This window comes from Peromyscus leucopus, chromosome 8b (genome assembly GCF_004664715.2).
Source record: "Peromyscus leucopus breed LL Stock chromosome 8b, UCI_PerLeu_2.1, whole genome shotgun sequence".
NCBI classification, from domain to species: domain Eukaryota; kingdom Metazoa; phylum Chordata; class Mammalia; order Rodentia; family Cricetidae; genus Peromyscus; species Peromyscus leucopus.
Genome location: NC_051086.1, coordinates 27,130,579 through 27,158,568, shown reverse-complemented (window position 1 = coordinate 27,158,568; position 27,990 = coordinate 27,130,579). Strand labels below are relative to the sequence as shown.

Here is a 27,990-nt window from a genome sequence, read left to right as displayed (position 1 = left end):
CTATTGTATGGGATATACTTATACTGTATCTTTTTTGCTATTCTTGTTTTCAATCTGAAATTCCAAATTACGAAGTGGCCCTATACTTGTTAGATATGGCAACTCAGGGCTCCACGCGTCAACACCAAGTCTGCCCCTGTGCAAGTGGGACCCTGACCAGGCGCTCGGGTCGATCCCAGAGGGGCAGCATGTCCCTTGTCCTTCCCAGGCAGCACTAGCCGCACCGGAGCGGCCCCGCCCCGCCAGTCCCTCTGGGAGCCGAGGGCAAGTTCCAGAAACTGTTCCGGCGGGGCTGCCCGGCGGTGTGGAGTCGCTCCCTCCTCCCACAGAACGTGCCCAGGCAAGACCAGAAAGTCGCTCGCCATGTCATCTGCGGAGGCGGGGGATGTTTTCCACAGAGCCCGGGGCAGGACCCTGGACGCGTTTTCCTCAGGTACTGCTTGGCTCTTCGCCCGGGAAGGGGGCACTTCAGAGCTGCGGAACCTTCCGCGCGGGAACCTTACGGTCACGGGGCACACTTCCAGCCGGACCGCTTCGCCGGTTGCACACACGGCACCAGGGGACCTCTGTAGGGGTTGCGCCTTCTTCGCGGTGCTGGGTTCTACCCTGGCCTTGCCCTGACCTTGCAAGCAAAAAAAAAAAAAAAAACCAAACAAACAAAAAGAACCAGAAACGGAAGTCGGGTGGAGATGCAGAGACGTGAATAACAACTGCCTTGGCACCTATCTTTCGACTTCCTCATCCGTAGAACTGGCCCCGTGGTTATGGGAGGCGAGCTTTTGAGAGGCACCTGACAAGCGCGGGGTGTGTGTGTCAGAGGTTGTGACTTGTAAGATTGTGTTTTGTACCCCACGATTGCGGCTGTTTGTTATAACAGTAGAGAGGGAAGGCTGTCTGGGTCCTGGTGACGTTCTTGGATCTTGGTCTTAGCCTCAAAGGGAGCGTTAACACATTCAGAATATTTCTGTAGCCCACGGTGGAACACAGGTGCTAGGCCTTGAGCTACTCAGGGAACGCGAATGGTTCCTGTACCCCTCTGTTTTGTTTGGGTCTTTGGGGTTGATCCCTCTCGGGCACTTGGCTTAGAATCACAGGAAAGTTCTCCTTTCTTGACTCTTGCAATCCTTTCTTGCCTCGTTCTCCTGCCTCTAATTTGCCTGAACTGCTCTGAAAAAGAATCAGGCCGGTTCCAAACCCTGGAGGGCCTTGGCACCTGCTCTTCTCTGCTCTCACGGTCCCTGTGGGACTGGAAAGTCTGGCTCGTCTCAGCCTTCACATCCTATTTTCAAGTTCATTTCCCTAGTCTTGCCTCTGGTTGCCTAGCCAAAGTACATCAATCCTCCAATTCTCTCATAGGTCTTTGGTGCTTTTCTCTCTTTGCAACTCAATGTTCTGCACGAGTGCATGGCCAAAAATCCACTTGTGGTTGACTGGGGAAAATACAATCTGCTATGGTGCCATTTTCTACAATTTTTAATGTGTCTTATTTTTTATCTGTTTCTTTTTTCCCTGTATGTTTTTTAGATGCATCCATTTTACTGTAAGTAGTTCTCCTTATTTCCTTTCTGGGCAATATTCCATTGATTGAGTATATGTGTTGTACATTTTGTTACTGGATATGCTGAGTCTTCTCCAACTTGGTATCTTTCTTTTCTCTTTCTGTCTCCAATTTTCTTTCTCCCACAGTGCTCTATGAGAGTGACTTCTATGGACACGCAGCAATGAACTCTTTGCCCTATTCCTTAGGAAGGCTTGAGAGCTGGGCAAGGAAGAGACTCCACCAATGGGGAGCTCCTACAGGAGATCAGGGCAAAGGGAAAACAGAACACCAGCACACTTATTCCGGCACTTGGTGTCCTTCCAGGGTTCCCTTTTGAGGGCTGTATTCCTCCCCTGAAAGCCCTGCTTCTCTCAGCAGTCTGTTTTCTAAGACTCCTTTTCCAGATTGAGGCATCTGAGTGATAGTGGCTCTGTCTTTGGCTGCTAAACTGTCCCTCATAGTTTCTTTACATTCAACCATCCCAAATAATCCCTTTGAAGATGACCCAGGAATTTTCCTAATTTTAGTATGTTAACTGTTTCTTCCTTGGTCCTGACTGGTACAATGATCATTTGGTTATTTGCTTTTCATTCTTGTTAACAATGTCATAATAAGCCTTCTGTAGACACATAGGAGAATTTCTTCAGGAGCAAGGGTATGGGTTATAGGGTGTAATTACTCCCAGATTTACTGGGTGTTACCTTCCAGAGGGCTATACCATCCATGTTCCCTCCAGCAGACAGGAGAGTCTCCTGCTGAAGTCTGAGAAACACTTATCATGTCTCATTTACACTCTAGTAAGTTGTGGGGAATAGAAAAAGAAGGGGTGACAAATTCCCAGTCCTCAGGCTGCAAATCTAGGCCCAGAGCTGTGGCACCCAATAGTAATCCCTGGCACCCAATAGCCACCGCAGTGGGAGGAGTCAGGATTGTAAGTACTTGGCCATGCTTGATGGCTAGGATGGGGGTGGGGGTGGGGGCGTTGATTGGCGTCAGAGAGCGGGTTTGAGATATCTGGAATTCAGAACATTTAGGGAAGTAGGGATGGGGTTCATTGCTTTAAGATTTTGGAGGCATTATTGTGAAGGGGGACAGTGTGCCACAGTGGGTAGTGCCTGTGTGTTGTCTGTGCTGTTTACAATCAGAAGAATGTAGCATACATCAAAGATCCAAAAGTAGAAACAGCCAGAAATTCTGGAAAAACCAGCAGCCAGTCTTGGCACCTAAACCTGGCAGGAAGGCTTAGGCAGGAAGGCACATGGTGTCCGGTGCCACAGAATGTGTGTGAGTACAAGCTGAGCTACCGACTCACGGTGCCGCGGGGCTGTCCAGTTACTCTGTCTGTAGAGACAGACCTCACACGACCATCCGAGGAGTTCAGTTAACTCAAGCCACGCCCGTAGTTTACACTGTGCTCACAGTCCCCAGTGAGCTGTCTGTCCCCCAAATGAAATGAAAATACCATCCCTACCGGAGGTGATATCCCTGAGGGACAGTACTTCTGTTTCTCCAGGAGTTGGGTAAGTGAGTCTCAGTTTCAACCATCCTGTTCACATAATCTGCTAGGCTTTGCTAATGGGGTTTATAAGAAATAAAATGTAAATGTCTCACCTGAGAAAGTTCATGTTCCTAAGCCCCATTCAGCTACTCATTTTAATTAGACCAATTGATAATTATAGTTTCTTGACATATCCTAATTAGGACTTTTTTTCTGCATGTAACTGTCTTCTCAGAGGTTTACTGCATCTGTTCTGAAGGAATTCTGAAAAGGAGAAATCAGGACAAGGGTGCTTTTAAAAATTATATTTAAGGGTCAACAAGATGGGTCAGAGGGTAGCGGTGTTTGCCGCCAAGTCTGACGACCTGAGTTTGATTCTGAGAGCCCACGTGGTAGGAGAAGACCAACTCCCATAGGTTGTCCTCTGACCTCCAGACGTGTACTGTGGCATGTGTACAACCACACCCCCACAAAATAAAAAATAAAATTAATAAAACTGTGTAATTTGTTGAGGCACTAAGTTCATTTTCCCTGACACCCCGTCCCCCATCGGAAATTTCCACCTTCTTGGGTGGCTTCCTTTAAAGGATTGTTTGGGGGGCTGGGGAGATGGCTCAGCATTTAAGAACATTTTCCACTCTGCTAGAGGACCTGGCTTTAATTCTCAGCACCCAGGTTAGGTGGCTTACAACCACCCGTAACTCCATCAAGGGGATCTAGCACCCTCTTCTAGATTCCCCAGGCACCAGATACATGTAGTATACACTTACACATAGGTATGCAAAGAAATAAAAGAATAAAAAAATAGCTTTTAAAGAACTGTATTTTAAACAATAATAAATAAAAGATTGTTTTCCTGGACATTTTGCCCCTCTGCAGCTGCCTTGTAGGAACTGACTTAATTTTGAACATTTCTTGGTCCTTCCTGTAAATCCTCTCGCTGGAGAGAATAAGTGGATTCTCAGTAGAAATAATCAGGTTTAAACAGTTGTAACTGGGCAGAAGATGAAGTGAGAGCTCCAATTGTGCCTTTTCATTTAGGACAAATTAGTTCTTTCTTATTTGAAGACCGTTCTGTTCAATAAAAGCTGTGGGAGTGGATGGATTTGGCCCAACAGCCTAAATCAATAGAGTTTAATCACAGTAGCTGGACTTGGGTTGGTTGTGGAAGGCCCTGTGGTGATAACTGAGCTATAAGCTATTAACCAGGTGAGCTGGAACTCAGTGACTGTTGGCCTGATGACTACACTGTAGCCAGTTAAATTGCTTCAGGTTTTCACATCTGCTTTCTGTTACTTACATGCTACCTGGCCTGATGTTGGAGTTCTCAGAGCTCGCTGCCTCTAAGAGCTGCCTGCTCACAAGACATCTTTGGTTTGTTTTGCTTCGTTCAAATAACTGAATGAAGGAAGTTCTTGTGACTAAAGGAACGTCAGTCCTTTCTCACTTTCTCAGTGTAATAACCAGCCAAGGGATCCAGTGATCAGCGCACATTTACATATTTTAAAAGATCACACTTTTCAAAAAACTGGTTTCTAACTGTACTCTTTGGTCTGTTTATTTGAGATAGGCTCTAGCCCAAGCTGAACTGGAACTAATGAGCTGCCTGCCTCAGTCTCCCCAGTGCTGGAATTACCAGGCTGTGTTTTTATTTTTAAAAAACTTTATTGGGTCTTATTTACCATAACTTTCATTCATATTGAGCTTACAGCTTGTTTTCAATAAATTTACAGAGTGACACAGACATGCAGTAGTTTAAAGCAGCTTTGTGCCCATTTTCGTCTGTGTTTCCACTCCCACACTTCACACATAGCTACTAAATTCCTGTACAGACATGTCTTATTTGGACCTTTCCTGTGATTGGAATCCTATGTGGACTTTCCTGGTTGGCTTTGCCTAGGAATGTTTTAGAAGCTCATTCACATTGTAGCAAGTAGTTAGTATTTTGTCCCTTTTTACTGCATTACGTTTCATTGTGTGAATAACCAAATTTGTGTGTCCACTTTATTGACAAGAATTTGGGTTTTTTATATTGATGGATATTCATTAAGGCATTTAAAAAGATGAGTAGCAACTGTGAACAGCAGCATACAAGTCTTTATATATTTTTGTTTCTTTTCGGCAGATGTGTAGGTTTGGAATTTCTGGGTCATGCAGTAGCTATACTTAATGTTTTGAGAGTCTGCCAGTCTGTTTGCCAAAGCACCTACACCATTTTACCTCCTTGCTAGCAGTGTCTGTGGGTTTTAGTTTCTCTGCTTTCTTGCAGCACTTGCTGTCTGTTTGATTGTAGCATGGGGTGGGTTCTCATTGTGGTGTTGGTTTGTGTTTTCTTAATGGCTGATTATATTAGTTACCTTTTTCATTGCTGGAACAAAATACCTAGCCAAAGCAACTCAAGGAAGAAGGTTTATTTTTTGGCTCATAATTGGAGGTGTGGTGCCAAAAGGGATCGCAACTGTGGCAGAGGAGTGTGAGGCGGCTTCTTATATTGCACTCACATTCAGGAAGCAGAGATGGAGAATGGATGCTTGTGCCCATCTCCCCCCTCTTTCTTAAGTCTGGGATTCCAGTCCCTGAAGGGTGTCACCCACATTAAGGGCTGATCTTCTCTCATCAGTTAAACCTTTCTGGAAACACCCTCACAGACAAAACCAGAGGTGTAGTCCCATGATAATTAATTAAATCAAATGAAGTTGATTGACCACCACACTGATAGTACTGAATACCTTTTTGTGTGCTCAGTGGCCACTGGTAGATCTCGGAAGAAATATTTACTTAGCTCATTAGCCATTTTAAAATATGTTGTCTTTTTATAATTGAGCCTAAAGAGTTCTTGTTTCTGGACCAGACCCTCCTTACTGAATGTATGATGCACGGGCATCTTCTTCCACCCTGTGAATTGTTTTCAGATGAGCTTTTCATTCATGATGAAATCCAGTTGATCCACTTTTTTGTTTATCATGTCACACCTACAAAAATTTTCTTTGCCCAAGTTGCAGATAATGAAGATTTAATCCAATATTTAATGTATTTTATGGTAACAGTTCTTACATTTCAGCAAGTTTTTTGTTTTTTGGCTTTTTTTTAAGTTCTCAAAGGGCCAGTGAGCTTGCTTACTGGATAAAAGCATTTACCATAAAAGCCAGATGACTAGAGTTTGATACCTGGAACCGACAGGGGAAACTGGATATAATATATGTCTGTAACCCCAGCACTCCTACAGGAAGACATGAGACAGAGACAGGAGAGTTGCAGACCATGCAGCTTGCAGGGCAGGCATCCTGGAGTATGCAGAACAGAAAACACGAGAGAGCCTGCCTCAGAAATAAGGTGCAAGGCAAGAACAGACTCCCCCAAATTATCCTCTCTCCTCCGTAGGTGTGCTGTGGCACATGGGTGCCCCCCATAATAATAAAGTAAGTTAAGGAAATTAGTTTACAGGGATGAAGATGGGACCCACTCCTGAAGCACCTTAGGCAAGGACTCAACCACTGAGCTACACTTCCAGCCCCTTGGACAGTTTCAAGGTGATTTGTCTGTGATATAGAGGGTCTAATTATTAGCAAGCTCCCATTGTTGCTTTCTTTTCCACCCACAGTGGAATCTTCATAGATTAAACAGTTTAAAACAGAAAGAATATGCTGTGGCTTTTAACATTTCATTTTCATGTAGACCATAAATGCACATTTATTTATCCATCTTTTTTAGGTCAGGTCAAGCACTTGTATTTGAATGCAATTGGCCCCCATAAGCTCATAAGGAATGGTACTCTAAGGAAGTGTGACTTTGCTGGAATAGGTATGGCCTTACTGGAGGAAGTGTGTCACTGTGGGGGCAGGCTTTGAGTTCTCATATATGCCCAGGACACCACCCAGTGTCTCAGTTGACTTCCTGTTGCCTACAAGCCAAGATGTAGGACACTAGGCTACTTCTCCAGCACCATGTCTGCCTAGACACTGCCATGTTCTACCATAATGACAATGGACTGAGCCTCTGAACTGTAAGCTGCCACCTCAATTAAATGTTTCCTTTAGAAGACTTGCTGTGGTCATGATGTCTCTTCACAGCAATAGAAACCCTAAGACAGCCTGGATGTATACATGGGCTTGTGTGTGACATTTTTGCATTAAGTACCAATGCAAGAATCTTTTCCAGTTTGCTCCCCACTCTCCATAGACATGCAGTCAATTAAATCTCACCCCACCCCTGGAAGTACTCTACATGGGGAATTCTTAGGTTTAGATTTTTCCTGTTTGGTGCTTATTTTTTTTACCAGCTCATTTTTATTGAATCTCTCCACAGAACTTTCATTTTCGTTAGAGGCATGCTTAGAGGTGGAAACAATTCTCCGTGTTCCTCTGCTCCACACATTTCACTAAATGAGGCAATTTAAAAATAAGCATCAGCATCCACAGACTGGGGACAAGTCAAAGCAAGCCACTGTGGGGCCAGGGCGGAAGTAGGAGTGCCACTGAGGTCTGAGCCACTGGCTGGCAGTGACAGTCTGCTGCAGAAGTCTTCTGGAGTGCTGGCCAGACCTTCCTGGCACCCTGTGGACCACTCACCAGAGAAGGCTGGCAGACAGCTTTTATTTCTGTACACTACCCAAATTTGAACTTTGCTGAGTCTCCAGTGAGGAAGGGGCAGTGACGCAGAGCTAGGGCAATGGCAGACCCCAGTAGCCTAGGAACGAACGCCTGGCCTTCTGCCCCGCAACCAAGTTTGATGTACAGGTGAGTCAGACACCCAAAGAATAAGTGACTGCTCTCTGTGTAGCCTTCTGAAAGAGAAGAGAAAACATGCCAATGTCACCTGTCCTCATTTATAAAATAGGGGCCCAGCTTAGTTGATGTGCCTTAAGGCACAGCTGTGATCAAATATGCATTGACTTTGGTTTGTGCTGGCTTCCCATATAAGGGGTACCAAGGCATTTTGTGATGTAAGTTCTTACCCTAGTGAATGGGCAGGTCCAGAGACCTTTGCTCTGATGACAAGTGACACCAGAGCAGGGAAAGGTTCCCATCTGTTTCGGCTGCTCTTTCTACAAATGTTTCCGGTTTACCTGTTCATCTGAAGCTGAGAGATCTTAGTGGTCTTCTTCTTGTCTATCTCTTCCCTGTGCAAATTATCCCTGGTCTTGTGCATTCATCCTTGAGGGTGCACTTAGTTTGTTACCATTCTCCTACCCAGGTGCCACCACAAGAATCCTGGCCACCTCTAGCTCACACTTGAACAGTCCCAGCAGCTTTGTACATTCACTTTTGCCCTTGCAGTCTCTTTAGGAACCATTTTGGAAAATGTTGGGTTTTGTTTGTAGTACTGGGGTGAAATTCAGGGCTTCCCACATTCTAGGTGAGTATTTTCCCAGGGAGCTACACCACTAACTTAAGATGACTGCCTCAAACAAGTTTGGGGTCTGTCCCCCCAGACTAGGTCTTCTCTGTCTCTCTTTTTTCCTTATGTCTTCTCCTTCAGGTTATAGTTGAAGAAGACTGTGTTGCTCATCTCTTATAAATTAGGTCTCCAACACTTACTATAACCCATTCTTTTTCTTGCTGACACTTAGGACAGTTCATAATGCACTTTCTTCTTATGATAGGTGCCCTTAGCTGCAAGAACAGTTACCCTCTTTCTTCATTCAAGACTCTGTTTGCCCAGCCTGACCCCTGCAGGGCTGCACCTGCCCAGAGAAGGCACCACTTCCATGTCTCCCTTAAACTCCAGCGAGTCAGCAGCTGCCTGCATCTTGGTAGGGAAATAGGGACATGGGGCAAAGGTATAGCCAACATCTACCCCAAAAAGGCACTCCCAAATGCCACAATAAGGTTCTGGAGATGTCTTACTATTCTGTAATTTGTCTAAGATTGTGTTGGCCAAAGCCAGTGATGCTAAGAGACACCCTAGCCAAGAAATCATGGCCCACCTCATGTCTGGTCTCCAAAGGGTTTGGCAGGTCTTCACGGGTGGTAAGTGTGCCCGCCAAGCCGACTCAGAAGTCTTTGTGTCTCAAAACCATTTTTTGTTTTTAATGCACTTCAACTAAAAATAGGGTAAATTCACCCTGGTACCTGAGACAAATAATTTGGCAGTTTTGAGGAAAACTGTTATGGCTAATCCTTTGGGGAGAAGAATCAGTCCCTGGGGGACACTTTGAAATTACTTTTCAAATACTGGACGCTCACCCCTTTCAGGTGTGTGGTTCATGCTCTTTATCACATGCACAGAGTTGTGCAGCTGTCACTGCAGTCAACTTTGCATCCCACCATCCTGAAGAAGAACCCTGTACCCTCGTAGCTGCCCCCAGCCCCAGCCCCCGGCCCCCGGCCCCCGGACAAGCAGTATGGAAGGACGCCATCATCTGCCACACCCAGCCTGGCTGTTTTATGATGAGGCTATTGTTAGACCAGAAAGAGTCCCAGAGTAGTGATGAATATTGTTTAACAACTTTTTCCCCACTAAAATAAGATTAGTCCCCTGAGAAGAAAAAGGATTTTGCTGAAGACATTTAGATTGCAATTCACCGCGCAGATTGCTGCCGGGAGGAGCTGCAAAAATTGTATTTTGCTGGCATTTGCTCTTTAGCCTAACAGCCTCCAGGCGGCTGTAAGGCTCTCCTGTCTTTCTGTTTTATAACCAACACAGTATCTACGGTATAGGAAAGGTAAGGGTGTGGGGACAAAGCATGTAGATACTTACTCTAAAATGTCACCTGCTGTTTTCATGGAGACAAAGACATGGCTCAAACTCCAGGAGCCTGTCTCTACTAAGACAAAACTCATGGTGACACCGAATGGTAATCATGGTAACTGTAGGTAACTCACATTGGACCATTTACTCTGAGCCTCGTTCAAGGAGCTGCCTTTATTCATTCTCTGCAGATGAGGAGACTGAATCCCAGAGAGGGTAAGGAGCTTGAATGTGTTACGGTTAGTAAGGAATAGAAATGGATTGGGGCGTGAACTCTTGAAACTCAGAACCTGGAGTACATGGATCAGATAAGGGTGGGTCCTGTGTGGTCTTCCTGTTCTAGCCTTAGCCCACCCAGGAGTGTGACCTTCCCAGCACCCTGCTAGTCACTCTGCCTTGTGACTCTCTTGATTACACCTAAGATCCCACAAGCATGGTTTCAAATAACCTCATTCTGCCCACCTTCCCCACTGTTCTGGAAGGCCTCAGAAGACAGGACCTGCCTGCAGTGTCCACTGCTGAATGTCTAGCATTGCACATGACCCACACCACAGAGGCATGTCCAGAGTAGAATATGCTTCCCTCCTTTTGAAACAGTATTACTGTGTAGAGTCAACCCTCCTGCTTCAGCCTCCTCTACGCTGGGGTTACAGGCATGCACCATCCTGCCCAGCTCTTGTGTGTTTGAATGAAAGCCAGAGTGGCGACTGCTTTCCTGGGTAAAGACAGGCTCTGTGGAGGAAGCAGCTGGGCTGGCCAAGGTAGATGATCCTTTTGGTAGGAAGGGTTGCCAGAGTGGAGAGCAGCCCTTGGATGGATGGCAAGTGTGGGCATGTGAGAGGAGGTAGACAGTGCTTCATCTTGGAGGGGTTCTATGGTGTGTCTTGAGTAGGGTTCCTCAGCCTTGGCATCGTGCCATTACTGGTTCTGGCCTGTGTAGTGGATGTCAGCAATATGCCGAGCGCTTACCTCCTGTGTTCTAGTAGTTCCACTATGATAGGTAAGATTGATTAGCAACTTGACAGGACCTAGAATCACCAAAGAGGCATGCCTGTGAGATAGTAACCAGAATGAGATAGGAAGACACATCCTATCTGTGGGAAGAACCATACCATGGTCTGGAGCAACTGACTGAATAAAAGTGAGAAATTAGCATTTGTTACTGTCTGCTTCCCAACTGTAGATACAATGTGACAGAGGCTCGAGTCCCTGCCACTGGAACTCCTGTTATGGTGCATTGTGCCCTCACACAGTGATCCAAAACAAACCTTTCTGTAAGTCCCTTTGTCAAGTATTTATCACAGCACCAATGACAGTGACTAATACAACCCACCCATTTCACATCCAGAGATGTCTAGACATTTTATGTTAAAATCATCAATGGTGTGGGTGTTAAAATGTCCTAAAATCAGCCGGGCGTTGGTGGCGCACGCCTTTAATCCCAGCACTCGGGAGGCAGAGCCAGGCGGATCTCTGTGAGTTCGAGGCCAGCCTGGGCTACCAAGTGAGCTCCAGGAAAGGCGCAAAGCTACACAGAGAAACCCTGTCTCGAAAAACCAAAAAAAAAAAAAAGAAAAAAAAAAAAAAAAAAAAAAAAAAAAATGTCCTAAAATCATCTGGTCCATTGAGTGTAGAGCCACTGGCTGGACCTGTGGTAGATATCCCAGTTCCCCAGTGTCAGAATGAGCCAGGGCCCGGTGGCATCTCCACTCATCCTTGCTGTCATCAGGTATTTGCTACCTGCCAGCCTCAAGACAGGCCTAAATGACACGTGTGTTCTGGAGAGAGAAGCAGATAGGAGCCTGAGTCAGAGCAGCAACGCTCATGGGGTGAGGAGTGATGGGGGAAGGCTTGGGAACAGCACAGTGGCAGCCGCAATCTGGGTGGACTGGAGTAGAGGATTTGCAGAGTTGTTTTTGAAGGAACAGCAGAGAGCCGACCCCAGGGGGTTGTGGTACAGGACAGGAAGACTGGGGCAGGTGATGGAGAAAAGGAATGCTGCAGCTTGACTGCCTGTGTGAGCTTAAAGACCTGATCCCAAGACTAAGGGACTGTAGATGATGGAGGCGGAACTTAGAGGACTCCGGGGAGGAACCAGGATGAGTAAAACACATGAATTGTGAGTGAAACGCATGAACTGTAGAAATGTACAAATTCAACATTTAAGCATTCGCAGAAAAATAAACCTACCTACTATGCTCTGCCCATTTTAAAGTCAATTCTTTAGCTGTCTAGTCATGTGTTATTTTGAGTTTGCTAAATTAACAGAAACCAACACCTTGAATTCTTAAATCCTTGTACCTTGTGATGATGTGAGGCCGTCCTGCCCGAGGCCTCTTAGTCAGACTGCTCGGCCAGGGTTTGATGCCCTGTGTTGTGTTTAACCAAACTCAACTTAGAAAGTATGGTGGTGTGAAATGAAAATGGCTCCATCAGCTCAGAGGGAGCGGCACTGTTAGGAGCTGTGGCCTTGTTGGAGGAGGTGTGTCACTGTGAGGTCTCAGAAGTTCAAGCCAGGCCCAGTGTCACTCCCACTTCCTGTTGCCTGGGGATCCGCATGTAGAACTCTCAGCTACCTCTCCAGCACCATGTCTGCCTGCATGCTGCCATGTTTTCTGCCATGATGATAATGGACTAAACCTCTGAACTGTAAGCCAACCCCAATTAAATGTTTTCCTTTATAAGAGTAGCCATGGTTATGGTGTCTCTTCACAGCAATGAAAACCCTAACTAAGACAGAAAGTGTGATTTATTTTTTCCCCTTTGTAAAAATTAAGAGATCTGTTTATCCATTCTTTTTTACCTTTAGTTATTTGAGGCTCTTTTTAAGTAGCATATCATGAGTGTATACATTATTACAGCATCAGGCATTAATGACACAGTGTCATTCTTTAGCCTTTTCCTAGTCGTGGGATGAGAACAGTGATTTCTTTGCTTTGGGGGCTGAATTTCTTATAGTCAGTGACTAGCAGGCAATAGCAAAAGAATCTATAATGTTTCTAATTTTAAGAATATATTAAAAGTCAGCTTCCACCAACAATGGACAAATATACCCAAATGGTAATAAAAGTGAACACAAGGAAATATATTGGCAGAAACAAATCAAGAAGAAATTTATTTTGTGGTACAGAAAGTGCAAACTGTACAGAGAATTGCAGTTTGAATGTCTATCTTTCAGCAGGATTTAGCACATAAACAGTCTCATAGGAAGGCTTAATAGAGAGGCAGTGTGTGAATTCCTACAGGCTTTTAAGATTCGTCCTGGTTTCAAGTTACTGCCTTGCACCTGATTAAACAGCTAAAAAATCTCAGAGGCTTTTTCTGTGAGTAGTTTATTATCTCCCAAGATCCACTATTAATTCCTTAATTTTGCAAGATGGTTGCCATGATAGTCTTTTATCAGGCAGCAGAAATCAGACTTAGCCAGACCTTGTAACTATGTGCAACAGATGGATTGGGTTGATAAGGCAAAGCTTTTTCTTTAAAAAATACTTTTAAATTAAAAGTTTGATTTAGAAATTGGTGGCAACCTTGAGGTATGGGCTTGTGACTTTTGTGTAATGTCAGCTGTGTGACTACCTGATCCCGCACTGGGGTGGATAGGACATTTGAACCTGCTTTTACTCCTTGTATGTGTTCTGGGTCTGCTCTTTCTCACCTTGAGCAAAGTAGAAGGGTTTCCATAGATGGGAGCCCAGTGGTGAATTGGCTGTGTGTGGGCTAGAACAAGTTTGAGGGCATGTAGAAGGATCACATAGTTGCAGCCAATCCTTGGAATGTGTCATATGAGCACAGTGTGGCCAATTTTCTAAGAGAATTCAGAAATCCAGGCGTGCATACCTTTGCATACATACATGTATGTATGTATATAAATTTAAAATGTTGGCAACAGATTTCAAATTTTATAAATAGTGTGTAGGTCCAACGGAACACATCTGCTGGCCAGACCTTGAGTTTGGCAGACTAAAGGAGCTCTCCAATTAACAGCCTCAGAAACTGTGTCTGGGCAGCAGTCGTACCCTGAGTCAGCCCCACGCTGTTGGCAGCGACTGTGGGCATCACAGACTACTGGGAGATGGTGCTGGGCCTCAGCAGCCTTAGTTTATGCGTCCATCTCCTTTACTGAGTCACTCTGTTTGAAGGGAACTTTTTGGAGACAAAATGTCTATATGGAGAGCAACGACTTTTGGGCAGCTAAGTTTGTGCATCTCTCCAGCCAGAGAAACTCAAGGGCTCTTGGGCAGAAGGTGTTCACTGTGTGAACTCCAGTCCTGAAAATACTAGCTGTCACTCAGCATCACACCTTGGTTGAATGAAAAAAAACTGGCTAAGTCAATTTTTAGAAACTTGTCATAGCTCAGGTAGCCTTTGTGGCCAAGCTTTCCAGCTTCCTGTGGATGGGCCAAAATAAATGGGCTTAAATCTGTTCAGTACTAGAAAGTCAGTAGCAAACTTGAATTTAACTGATTAAGTGCATGAGAAGCCAGGCCTGGGTTTTTGTTTGTTTGCTTGCTTATTTTTGTTTTGCTTGAGATAATGTCTTGTATGGCCTAGGCTGGCCTTGAGCTGTATGTAGCTGAGGCTAACCTTGAATATCTCATCCCAGGGCAGGGTTACAGCTGTGTGCCACCACCTAGCCCAGAGCTTTATATTAGTGTGTATGGCTGACTCGGCTGTGCCCCCCTGATCCTGCCTCCTGGAATCCTTACCTGTGGGATTATGGTCCCCTGTCCTTGGTGTTGGCTGCTCTAGCAACTACATTGTGATAAAGAGCTCCCCAGAAGCAACACCGGTAGGGGGGTGTCACGTCCAGGGCTGTGTCGTGTACAATTATAATATGCTATTGCCAGCAGATTCTTTCCCCCAATGGCTTTGATAATGCAAGTTCTCATGCTGTGAGCCGCCAAGGAGCCAGGGATGGCCCTGCAGCAAAGCTAGTTAATTCATATGCTCAAGTCCACTTGCCACAGGGCCTGCAGCTTGGAGGTAGAATTGCTCTCGTGAGTTCTCAGCTGAGAGCTCCACACTGGCCAACACCCTATTTGCTGCTTATGAGGGGCTCCGACCACAGGGCAGACTGAGCAGAGCTTGATTCCTGACCCCTAGTGACTATGAGATGTGTGCTGTCTTAAGCTTCTGCATTTCTGGTAATTTGCCACCTAGCAATAGAAAGCTAATTGAATTTGTTGACAAGCAGGCCGGAGAGATGGTTCAGGAGATAAGCACTGTCTGTGTAAGTGTGAAAACATGAATCTGAATCCTCAAGTCCATGTAAAGCTGGTACCTGGGTCTATAATCACAGCACTTCTATAGAGTCATGGGAGGCAGAGAGAAGAATCCTCAGTAGCCCTTTCCCCCCGAGTTATAGAACAGAAAAAGAACAGAGTCCCTGTCTGAAGATAGCAGGCAAGGACTTGAGTTTGTCCTTTGACCTCTACACACACTGCAGCACACTTAAGCCTGTACATACACACATGAATACAATACACGTACTCATCATACGCAGTTGAGATTAAAAAATTACATTCATTATGGACATTGTTATTCATGGCTGTCTTATGTGTTTCAATTAAACAAATATGTGCTTTATTATGATTTAATGCTAAATGTTCTGTACATTTTTCCAGAGCTTTATATCAAATATTTGTAAGGACTATATATCTTTGTTTTGATGCTCTCTTAGTGTTGTGTACTATTATTTTAAGACGTGTTACATTTGTTTATCCTGCAGAACATTTGTTTAATAATGCAAAGATGTGTTGCATTCTTTTATGTTGCATTTGTTTAATGCTATGAAGCTGTGTTGCTGTGCCTGTCTAATACATCTGATTGGGCTAATAAGAAGCTGAACAGCCAGTAGCTAGGCAGGAGAAATGATAGGTGGGACCGGCAGGCAGAGAAGAAGTAGAAGGAAAGCAAGAGAGATCAAGGAGCAAGAAAAGAAAGGGACAGCCACACAGCCAGCCATGGAGTAGGAGTGAAAGTAAGATACACAGAAGTAAGAAAAGGAAAAGGCACAGAGGCAAAAGGTAGATGGGATAATTTAAAGTTAGAAAAGCTGGCCAAAAATAAGCCAAGTTAAGGCCAGGCATTTATAAGAAATAATAAGTCTCCATATGTATTTATTTGGGAGCTGGGTGGCATGCCCCCAAAGAGTAAAGAGTGAAAAACAACCAACTACATCTTAGTTCGGGTTTCAGTTGCTGTGGAGAGACACCATGACCATGGCAACTCTTATAAAAGAAAATATTTAGTTGGGGTGGCAGCTTACAATTTCAGAGGTTCAGTCCATGGTGGGATATGGCAGTGTGCAGGCAGACATGGTGCTGAAGAAGCAGCTGAGAGTTCTACATCTTGATCCATAGGCAGCAGGAACTGAACTGTGACACCAGGTGTAGCTTGAGCATACATAAGACCTCAAACCCCCTCTCCCGTGGCACATTTCCTTCAACAAGGCCACACCTCTGAACAGAGCCACTCCCTTTCAGGACCATTTTCTTTTAAACTCCCACAGGTGCCATCTGGGTCAGATCTGAGGCTTTCTTAAGCAGCATTGTGTTCTATCACACAGACTTAGTCTCAAAGTTGACCACATTCTCATCATAGTCATCAGTTAGAACTCCTGCCTGCATTCTCCCACAAGAAAAATCATGCCTCTCTCTGTGCTCCTGTGAGGTGCACATGTCCTTGGTTATGGCTGGTTTCACTGTGCATCACTGTGTCATGTAAGAGCTAAGTGTTAGAACTAGGACCAGTGAGACAGCTGAGTGAGCAAAGGTTCTTGCCTCCAAGTTAGTGACCTGTGTTTGGTTCCTGAGACTCACATTGTGGAAGGTTGTCCTGTGACCTTGTCATACAAACTCACATGTGCCCTCTTCCAAAAATAAGTAAAAAGATATAATAAAGTATTAGAACTCGCTAGTCACTAAAGAATTCTTCAATTAAGCTCTTACCATTCACATAATCTTGGGTTGATTTTGAAAAGCAATTTCAAATGTGATAATTGTGACAATACTAAGAAATGTTTAGGACCAAATACCTAAGCTAAATAGAATCAGGAACAAAAAGAAAATGAGCAGAAAAAGAAACAACCCCAAATATGCAACAGTTAAAAATCAAAAGGCCTCCTCAGAGTGGTGTTTCAGTGCAGGGGAGCTGAAGACTCCATGTCTGTCACTTCCCCAGGACACTGGAGTCTGCTACCAGCTATTCTCAGATGTCAGTGAGTGCAGGGGTCATTGGGAGGTTTGACTGGCTTGGCCCCACTTCCTGCTGATGTTGCTGGACCCCAGTACATCACAGTGAGCCCGGAAGACCTCTTTACTTGCACAATATTCACTGTTGCCAGCATCTCTTTCTCCTCCCTCCAGCCTCCATTTCCAGGCAGTTCTTAATTAGACTTGTCAGGCATTTACCCTCTAAGAGGACAGTTTTTTAGGAAAAGTTAGGGGCATATGGGGTCTCTGTGCATGTGTTTTTCAGTAATGACAGAAACTCTGATTGTAAATCAACCAATTCATAAATGGGTCTCAGATTAATGAATTGCCATGGCTTGAACTGCTATGACAGTGCTTCCAGAGGGTCTTGAGAAGCTGGGCTTTCCTGGGGTGGGAAGCAGATAGTAGCTTTGCTTTAGAAAGGGTGCCATACAGGTCATCCTACAGGTATTCTGGGATAAGCCTGCACTTTGGAATTCATCTTCATCTTGTAAAAAGCTGCCCTCTGAGAGATGAAAGAGATGGGCCCACAGAATAGCCCTCCTTCCAGGACAAACTTTCTATAGTCCCACATAATTCAGCCTGTCCTTTATATATTTACAAACTTGCTCTTACTGTGGTGTGTGTGTGGGGGGGGGGCACCTGTGTGTCAACTGTGTAACTGAAGGTTAGAGGACAACTTTTGTGAGTCCATTCTGTTCCACTGTAGAATAAGGGTATTGAATTCATGTTATCAGGCTTATGTAGCAAGGGCTTTTATCTTGGCTGTCTCTTGCCATCATCTTTTTAAATACAAATACCTACCATGTAGCCCAGAGTGGCCTCCAATTCCAGCTCCTTTTGGTTCCATGCTCAAGTGTCAGGTTTGCACACATCTGTCATCACACAGTTGGACTGTTTGACCTTGATTCACATTAAGGTGATACTAAAGACCATTAGCCCCTGAGCAAACCCCTAAAAGATGCTTTGCAAGTGCAGCACCCTGAGCCAACATCCACTTTATTAGATAGACACAGTAGGTGTGTATTGAATGTGCAGAACTTCATTTTCTTTATCTGGAAGGAGAATGTCTGCAAAGCTTTGACTACAAAGCTGATTAACTCACTAGTTCAGTGACATGGACAGTTTGCAATGTTGCAAGTTCAGAGCTAAATTATCTTGGGTTGTCTTTAGCCCACTTAGGAGTCGTTTATTCCCTTCCTGTGTATGTGACCTAATACCTTTGTGGCCACGAGTTAAATCATTTGGGATGGACAGAGCAATAGCTTCTAGCAGTGCAAAGGCTTAGAATGGCGTCATAGAGTGTCTGAGCCCTGTGACTGAGCTGTGACTGCCTACCTGATGTTTCCACCAACATACTCGAAGAATGTCTTGATTTATGATTGCCTATGTTCTTTTATTTAAAGCTTCATGAAACTGTTTCCATGTTGGAAATGGAATTTGGAGTCACTTGAATCTGTGTTCCTGGACATGGTCACATGGTCTCATATTTGACTCCAGAATAAACTCTTTTCTCCCTTTTGAGGTGAAAGCTGTATTTTTGAATCGACAAGTCGAATCTCTTTATTTTGGGCTTCATCATCATAAAATTGACACTCTTAAGTTTTTACTAAGTAACATGTAATGAAAGATTTATATTAATAGAGCCAAGGACTATTGACTTTTTGAGGTTCTTGGCTGTTTGTCATGGGAAACCACTTATTAAAATGTTTGCTGCAGGAAACTTTCTGAACTGTGGCAGCAGGTTGATTTACTCTGTGACCTTGGGTGCCACTCACCCCCTGGATCTGTTTCTGATTAATTTATATGTTTTAAATAGCTCTGCAGAGGGCCTCAGAAATCAGAACATAGCTAAAAGCAGTCAGCGGCATACAAAGGTTACTACTGAAATAATAGGAAAATGTTACTAACAGTTAATTTTAAAAACACAAAGCAGCATCTAGTAGGGTTTTGTTGTTTCTTATTTCTTTTTCTATTTATGAAGTGTATTCAGCTCTTCAGGAAGAGTCTTTCCCTTTGACTCTGTCACCAGCCTGATCTGTAGTCATCTATTGCCATCAACAAACTACCCTGAACCTCGGCAGTGTGAAGTAGCAAGCCTGAATTGTCACAGAGTCCCCTTTGGGTACATCATTGCTGGGTTCTGCTGCCACAGACTCTCCTAAGGCTCCAGTTAAGGCTCTGCTCTTATCCGAAAGCTCAGTAATGGACATCTCTCTTTCTGGTCACATACAGGGCCATTTGCAAGATGCAGTTCTTTCTGGGATGTTGACCAGACTCTTCCTTCTGTTCCTTGCCATGTTAGCCACCCCATAGGGCAGTTTACTATATGACGACTTTTGTTTTGTTTTCTTCGTAGACAAAAATCTCTCTCTATAGCCGCTGGCTGACCTGGAATGTGTCTCCATCTTCTGAGTACTAGGATTAAACATGCACTTCTGCACATAGCTTGATATGACAGCTTTTGACTATGGAACAAGGAAAGGAGAGGGATGAAGATCACGGTCTTCTTCCACCCTTTATCTGAAGGGACATATTGCTAACTGTATTCTGTTTATTGGAAGCAGGTACAGTCCATACCCAAGATTACAAAGGATGTGAATACTATCAGGCAATACCTTTGGGGACCACCTTGGTCTTTCTATCACACACAGTAAAGGCTGAATAAATATGAGTTGAATCCTTCAGTAGAGCTTGCTCTCTGTCCTGTACTGTGAGATGCACACCACTCCTTGCTTGTAATGAGCTTAGGTTGGTTGTGAGTAGACTTAACAGCCATGTTATAATATAGATCAAGGACTCATGGGTTAACATGCAGGTACCCTTTGTTCTGCAAGTTTGGTGACTTTATAATGTGTTATATTCTTGCAATTTGCCAACAGTAGATACTAATTTTTCTCACCACCCCCACACAAAGGTTGAGGTGATAGATATGTTAATTGTTTGGTTCTGGTAATTATTTCACCATTTGCATGTATAACAATTGTGTGTGTGTGTGCTATTGTTTTTTTTGTTGTTTTTTTTTTTGTCAGTTCTACCTCATTTAGACTAGAAAAAATAAAATTCCAATGTTCACTCTCAGGGTGCTGATACCCAATTGCCTTTGAATTTTAGCTTTGATTTTTTTCCTTCCTTTTTTCCCTTTCACATTGATCTATTCATTTCAAGATTTCAAGACTTTATTCCTGGCGCCACATCTCCCACCACATAGCCAGAGTTTTGAACGCCAAGTTTTATAATTAAAATTCTGTTGCATTCCCCCAAAACAGCACAAATGGTGCCATTAAGCCTGGAAGAAAAGATTCGTAAGCACTTTACCTAGTAATTTAAATATAACACTCTGGCAGCATTGGTTTTGGGTATTTTTAATTCTAATTAGAACACTATTACTGAACATTAATATCTCCTGCACTGTGCTCCGTTGTGGTCTCTGGTTCATTTTGGATATCTAGCTTTTAAACAAACAGCTTGGGTACGTGACTATAGCAACCCACATGGTGTCCTGTGGCCTTTGGGAATCACTAGATGTCCAGTGTAATTAGTGTAAATCAAAATCCTCTAGATAGTGACAGGGAAATGGTATGTTTGGACAGCACCGTATCAAAATGACCTATTTAATTTAAGAAAAATATTGTTTCCACTTGCATGCTAACCTGAATGCTGTCACTGACAGATTTTCTATCACCCTTCCCCACCTTTTTTTTTTTCTTAGAAAAGGAAAGGGAATGGAAAGGCCCATTCTACTTCATCCAAGGTGCAGACCCCCAGTTTGGGCTGATGAAGGCCTGGTCCACTGGGGATTGTGACAATGGCGGAGATGAGTGGGGGCAGGAGATGCGTCTCACTGAGCAAGCTGTTGAGGCCATCAACAAACTGAACCCAAAACCCAAATTCTTTGTTCTTTGTGGAGACCTCATCCATGCCATGCCAGGTAAGCTTTGGGTTGTCATGGGTAATCTTTTCTTCTTGAGTTAATCCTGACCAAGTGTAGGCAGGAAAAGTAGATTTTCCTCCAAAGACATCTCTGTTTGGTGTTGTTCTTACTCTTCAAAGTAGTTGTGATATCATTAAATATCAGAAAGAGCATACTCGCTTTATATTTAGAACTTGGCAAGATTAACAACAGTAATTAGGCCTGGTTACAGTTCTGGTGATCCAAGCTTAGTAGGAAAATACACCCCTATGTCACCTCGCTATGTTTCCAGGGGCAAACATTACAACTTCCACACACCATGTCTGTAATTTTTAACTCTAATCTGTAACTATAAGCTGGTCCCGTCTTTAGCTGTCTCTCTTTAGATTTTTATTTATGTGTATGGGTGTTTTGCCTTCGTGTATGTATGTGCACTGTGTGTGCAGTACCTGCACAAACCAGAAGAGGCATAAGAGCCTCTCAAACTGGAGTTCCAAACTTTTGTGAGCTACATGTGGCTGCTAGGAATTGAACCTAGGTGCTTTGCAAGAGCAGCCAGTGCTCTTAACCACAGAGCCACCTCTCTAACCCTACTTGCTTTGCTTCTTACACTTTTATTTCTCCCATGTGTGGTTGCTTTAGGTATATCTGGGTCCAGGGCTCAGAAGTTGTTATCTGATTTTGATCTCTCCATCTCTCAGCTGTGCTTTCCTCTTAGTTGACTTCATTTGCAGTCAGGCTCTCTAGATAGTGGCTATAAACCTAGGGAGTTCTAGGGTCATAGAAATCACAACAGAAACAAAGTGACCTATTTTGGATGGTCCAGTCAGAGTCACAGACCACATTTACCTGACTTACATGTGCCCAAAGCTAAATTGTGAGGTTAGCTCTACTACAGCCATGTGGTCTGAAGAATGGGGTGGTTTTCCTAAAGAAAAGTAAGATGCTGGGCCTTGAGCATCTCTGTTCGTGTGGCCTGCTGCTTTTACCATGTGTTCTGATCTTTTCTATTGCTTTGTTCACAGGAGGAGAAGGGGAGGGCAAGAAGGAAGAGCAAAGGAGCAAGTGAGGAGGAGAACAGGGAGAAGCAGTGCTTGGAAATTTCTGGAACTCTCTTCCTTCTCTCCAACACTGAGTAGCCTTCTGTCTCAGATAGGCCTTCAACCCAGTGATTAAATGTAAGCAAGTAGACAGTGGCCCTTGCCATCAGAGGCAGAGGTAGCTGCCATGGCCTGTTCCCCTTCCCTGCCCGTCTCTCTTGCTATAATAGAAGTGACTTGAAGACCAGGGCAGAAATCATGAGCAGTGCCTGGGGATATCTGCATTTGTCTAACTTTACTTATATTAACTGCTCCAGAAGCTGAGATGCTTTGCAAAAAACTGGGCACATTGCAGTGATCAGTATCCAGCTCCTACTGTCTGGCCACCTGTGTGTCCAGAACTAAACTCAGAGTGAAGATGTGATGGAAAAGGAGCAGAGCTGGAGCTGTTTGTTTTGTTTTGTTTTGTTTTGTTTTGTTTTGTTTTGTTTTAACATTCATGGGGAACAACAAGCAGGGAAAATTCTCAGGAGTGTCCTTGTCTCTGTTCACTGGTGTCTTACACAAAGTCATGCGTATGGCCATGTCCACATTGATGACTCCTGGACTGGGCCTATAAAAAACTAACAGAAAGAGAGAACAGAAGACTGTCACCTCAGTTAGAACCCAGGAGCCTGGGCTACCAGCTCCCTGCCCACTTGTGATGAAGTAGGTGGGAGGAGACAATGCCCTTACCTCAGGCTCTCAGTTTTTGAGCCAAGAATCCACAAAAACAGCAAGAATGTAAAACCACAACACAGCCTGGGGCTGCATAGTAGCTAGAAAGCAGAGCTGAGCAATGGGGAGATCCAGACCCTGTAACAACTTTGAAGTTTCTGCATCCAGACACATGGCATGGGGACAGCAGCACCCTCCCTACCTGTACAATAGAGCTGACCATCTGGGCAGCTCCATACAGAAATATATTTGTGAAAATAGTCCTTTGTTTTGTAGTGAAGTTAAATACTAGCTACTCATAAACTTGACCTTTTTTTTTAATGACTTATGGCCAAAGGTTCACAGGTGTTAAGATACTACAATGTAGAAATAGCTATTGGCCTTAGCTTCTGACATACTAAGGCAAACTAAGGTGATGGATTCATTGACCCAGCACATTATTGTTATTTCTAAATGGTCTGCTTTGCAGTTAGCTGGTATCTTCAGGGTGATAGGGCCCCATGTGCCATCAGCTTGGTATTGTTGTTCTGGACCGCATGGTGGGCAAAGGTCTGGTTCTATTGACCCTTGAACATGACACAAAACTAGCATTTTTCTGTTCAGTAGCTTCAGGGTATCATGAGACTCCCTGGAATTATATAATATGTCCCCGTGGATGTTTACCAACTTGTTCTGAATTATGTTAATATATTCAGTCACATTTCAAAATCAGATGTAAAATGAAAGCTTTTCTTGCAATTGCATTTCTTCTTAAATAGAATATACTGAATACAAATAAATGAAAAGATACATTTTTATGATCAATCCTAACCATTGGTCAGAAAATCTTAAAATGTGAGCCTGCAAACTCCTGAACATACACTTTATATCCAAGGTGACTGGATCAGAAGTCATAATCTCCTCTGAAGATGTGGGCTGTGTTGAGGGGTTTTAGCTGAGCCAGATAGAGGACTTTACCTGTTTTTTAATATTTTGCCTGAGATTAAACAGAATGTTTTAAAGCTAGTTACAATTTTTTAATATGCAGTAAGTTGCTTCCCTCATTTAGCACGTATGCCAGGGCTGACTAGAAAAGTAATTATTTGCTTTGACTGCTTAGCACATTGTTAATGACCAAATGCATATATTAATAAGCAAATAAAATCAGAAGGCATGCTTTTAATTCTACCATAAATAGCATCTTGGGTCAAGTAGATATTAACTCAAAATGAAGCAAAAGAACTTTCCAAATAATGTTTTTTTTAGTGAAAGTAATAATATCCTTTTTCATTGTAACTATCCACTGTAATATTCATTCATCCACAAATATTCATTGAGTGCAGAGTAAGTGCCAATTACAGCCCTGGTCACTGTGGGTATAATAGTGGAAATGAGAGATCAAGGCCTTTCGCAGAGCTGAGAGTTGATGCATAGGTGGTGGGAGGCATCACTGTGCCAAGGCTCCAGCTTGGTTTTGGACAAACATGCCTTCATTTTACAGGTACACTTAGGATTTTTAAGTGGCTTTTTATTTGCTATTATACCTTCTCTGTGAGATTAACCACATTAAAAGTGGCAAATTAAGATCTTGTATATGTTCCTGAGACCATTGATTTCCAGTCCTTCAGCTCTCAAGCGCAGGGTGACTTTTGTAGGCCCTCCTGACACTGATTCATCGACCCACCGAGAGTGTCCCCAGGAGCCTTGTTAGAGGCCAGCAGTTTCATGTGGATGACCAGTCAGAATGCGATGGTGTAATTATGGAATGAGAGATTCCAGTGAGCCTCTTGTGTTTTACTAACCATGTGTTCATCCCTGTGTATTTGGACTGCTGTAACTCCATGAAACGGACAATACAGGCTGATTCTTCCCTTACATAAAGTGTCTTAGAAGAGTTCTTGTATGTTACCTCTGCCTAAGCAACTGTGGCATGCTTGAGTTTCTAGTGAGCATTAGCCTCAGGAGCTTCCGTTCTGTAAAGGGAGGCAATGTTCCCATCATTCATCTTCTGTAGCTGCTGAAACAATGCACACTCACTCAGACAGATCTGGAGACACAAAGTGCAATAGGAATCTGTAGGGCTGTGCTCCTGGGAAGCCTCTCCCATCTAGAAGCTGCGTGCATTTCTTGGCTTGTTGTACATCTACAAAGCCTATAGCCTTGTGTCTTCTCTGGCCTCTGCTCCAGCTTCTGGGATGCTCCTCCATCTGACTGGCCTCCCTCCCTCCCTCTGATACTGATCATTGTGATTGCATTGGGCCTACCTGATAGCCTAGAGTAGAGTAACCTCTCAGTCTGCAGAGTCTCCTTTGCCATGGCAGATAAGGTACTTACAAGTACTGGGAGTTAGCATGTGGACATCTCAGAGCGGGCTTTATTCAGGCCACCATAGATGACTTGTGCTGAGTGAAATCCAAGGTCTATAACTGGCCATTGTCGGTGCTGCCAGCTCACCTGCTTAGAACAGCAATGCAAAACAGATGCAATCGTTATGCGGTTTCCATTTTTGCTGGCAGGGTAACTGGCTCAGACCAAGGAAGTGCCTTCTCCTAAGGCCTCGTAGCCTAAATGTGGTGGACTCGCTTCCTTTCTAGACCTCCTGTACTTCCCACATAAGGTTTTAATAGTTACTATTAAAAAATGTGGCCCAGAAAATGACCAGAGCCTCCTGGAAATGAAGCATTTCTGCCCCAGACATAAAGATCTAGCAGGTCTTTATTAGTCACCAGATGAACCTTACAGACAATAAGGCTTGAGGTGCATAGGCTTACCAGACTAGAATGCATAGGCCCAGTGTGTTCTGCTTTTCATGTATTATATATAAAATACTTGTGTGCCTGCCAGGAGCCAGTGAGAATTCCCTTCAAGTGTTATCAATGATGGCATTTAAGCAAGAGAACCATCATTCCTTTATTCGTTTACTCAGGTTTCAGAGGAATGCTTTTGAATGTGTAGGTTTTGTTTTACTCCTTAGATACTCTGAGTAACTAAAGCAGGATGATCTCTCCTATAGAAAACACCCACAGCAGCATGTTAGCAAAGTGCCTTGGAAAACAGGCACACCCATTTTCTTTAACTGGATTTGTACATAGATAGCCAGGACTGGGTTTTTTATTTGGATCGCGTACATGCAACAGAACTCGTTATCTGTCATTCCAACACTCAGGAAGGAGGCTCTGAAAATTAAGACTGTTTTTCTTAAATTTAAATTTACTTGACTGGTAACAAAACTGCCCTGAATAGACTATTCCTAGTCTTTATCTAATGGGATACTCCCACATTTGTTAGTAGAGAATTCCCGGGCTGTAGTGAGTTGTTCTCAAGCTCTTGCTTTGTTAGTACATATTCTGTCCTCTCTGTTCCCCTTCCAAAGTTTGTAAAAATCCAGTTTTAAACAAGACCCAGCCCAGAAGGTTTTGCATAAGAATTTGTGGATCTGCAGAATAGATGCTTGCAACTTACAAAACCACTTCATCCCTAGAAACAAAAGCTTCTTTCCTGTTCCAGCTTGTGTGATTCCTCAAGTTAATTACATGGCAAATATTTCTGTTGGGACCAAAGGGCCTCAGTGTAAAACTGAAATTGACTCCAGAGATGAGGGGAGCAGATGGAGGAGAGGGTGTGCACAGAGGTGGGGTTTGTTCTTAGGTGGAGACGTCTTTATGGGAGAGAAGGGCCGAGCTTCAGCAGAAATGACGGCAGAGGCTGGAGAGGGCCACTCAGTGGCCAGGTATTGAGGAATGGGTGTCACCATGGGAGTTTGATTAGATACACTGATAAATGGGATTATGTTTTTCCTTCAGGTAAAAGGCCTGAACAGATCAGAAAAGTAAACTTTCTTCTGGCATGATAGCCTTCACCTTAAATTGGGTGCAAAGGGGTGGGCTAACGTCCAAATAAAAGTTGTCACCACCCTATAAACATGCAGACACTTTCCCCCACTTGGTGGCTTCTACTTCTATGAAGAATGAATAAGTTGGGAAAGGAAGGCATTGAGCAAAGATGGAATGTATTGGTGTTCTGGGATCTAGGCAAGGAGTAGAGCCATTTGTCTTCCTCTTGCTTACATAGTCCAAGAGGTTGATGTTCATTTTTCCCAGGCCAGGCAAACATGTGAACAAAATTCTGGTACAAAACAGACTCTGATAAGCAAAGCCTCAGAGGCATAATTTTAAAACCAAAGCCAGGATTAAGGCTCTGGCCGGCAAAGGGCCTTATCTCAGCCCCCATACATCATCAAGTTCACCTTCCCCAAAGCTTAGTTCTAAGATCCTAGGGGCAGTGTGCATGTGAGGGGTATGTGGGGTTATTGAATGCTGGACATGGGGAGGGAATGCATGTCAGATGATCCTGTGTCTGCCTCCCAGGGTCTTAGCAAGTGACTGCACCCTATTACACATTTCTAGAATAGATGAAGTTTAATTTGACAAATCCATTCTCAGTGCCTATTCTATACCAGACTGTGTTCTAGATGCTTCTGCTGTCAGTGATGAAATGGATGAACCTGTTTAACCCAGAAGTAAAGGATAAGTATAGAGAGAGACTTGGAATTCATTCATTTATTCTCTCTCTCTCTCTCTCTCTCTCTCTCTCTCTCTCTCTCTCTCTCTGCCACTTTACTCTCTTGAAGGATTCGAGCTAGAATAGATCTGGGCCTTTTATTCACTTTTAAATTGTGCAAGCAATGTGTGAATAGGCTAGGCTGCCTTTGCCAAGACTGAAAACCATGACTCCCTTCCCCAAGTTCTTGACCTGGAGTCACTGTAGTTCCAAGTGTGTATGTGTGCAGCAGCCTTTTCTGAAGTCTGAACACGGTTACACATTGTTCTGTGGTTTATTTCTTCCCCTTCCAGTGTCTGAGCATCCTTCTGTGTTGTCGTGTACAGACTGTCACACTTGAGACCCTTCCCTCCTGGTCACACTAGTGGAGGTAATCTCCCTGAGATAATTGAGAGTGGGAGGTGACCTGAGTACTGCTGGAAAGACCCTCAGCTCTGCTCCAGTGCAGTCAGTGTGCCTGCCTTCACCAGCCACTCTTCTTTGTGCTTCCCTGAGGACCTCTCTGGGGACGGGACTGACCAGCACTCTTCTTCCATGTGATCCTTTTATGTAACCAACAGCCTCAGCCCCTGTGACACAGGTGGACGAGTTCTGCACACCACATCGCGGAAAGTTTCCACTGCGTGGAAGCCCTTGTGTCCATCATGAGGTGGCTCTTGTTGTTAAGAAACTCCAGTTACCACACATTCATTTCCTCCACTCTGTAATTAGCCTTGCATTTTTATTTTTAAGTGTGTACTCCAAGAAACGCCAAGATTTAAAGACAATTTACAGTACAGCTTCATATACAGAAACAAAGGGATTTATTTGCTTGCAAGGGTATGATGCCTCAGTCA

The 27,990-nt window shown here is 43.9% G+C and overlaps 1 protein-coding gene across 2 annotated transcripts in view; it reads left to right on the top strand.

The window, feature by feature from the left end:
* Nucleotides 1-230: 230 nt before the first annotated feature.
* Nucleotides 231-27,990, top strand: part of Cpped1 (calcineurin like phosphoesterase domain containing 1) — a 109,563-nt gene continuing 81,803 nt past the window's right edge. Inside the window, exons 1-2 of one of the 2 annotated variants that reach the window (XM_028890043.2) lie at nt 231-433; nt 20,658-20,876. In XM_028890043.2, coding sequence (XP_028745876.1) covers nt 364-433; nt 20,658-20,876 — 289 coding nt within the window. In that variant the 5' untranslated portion in view covers nt 231-363. Of the gene's footprint in view, nt 434-524; nt 805-20,657; nt 20,877-27,990 lie in introns of those variants that run through there. The other variant, XM_028890046.2, reaches the window with a different exon arrangement.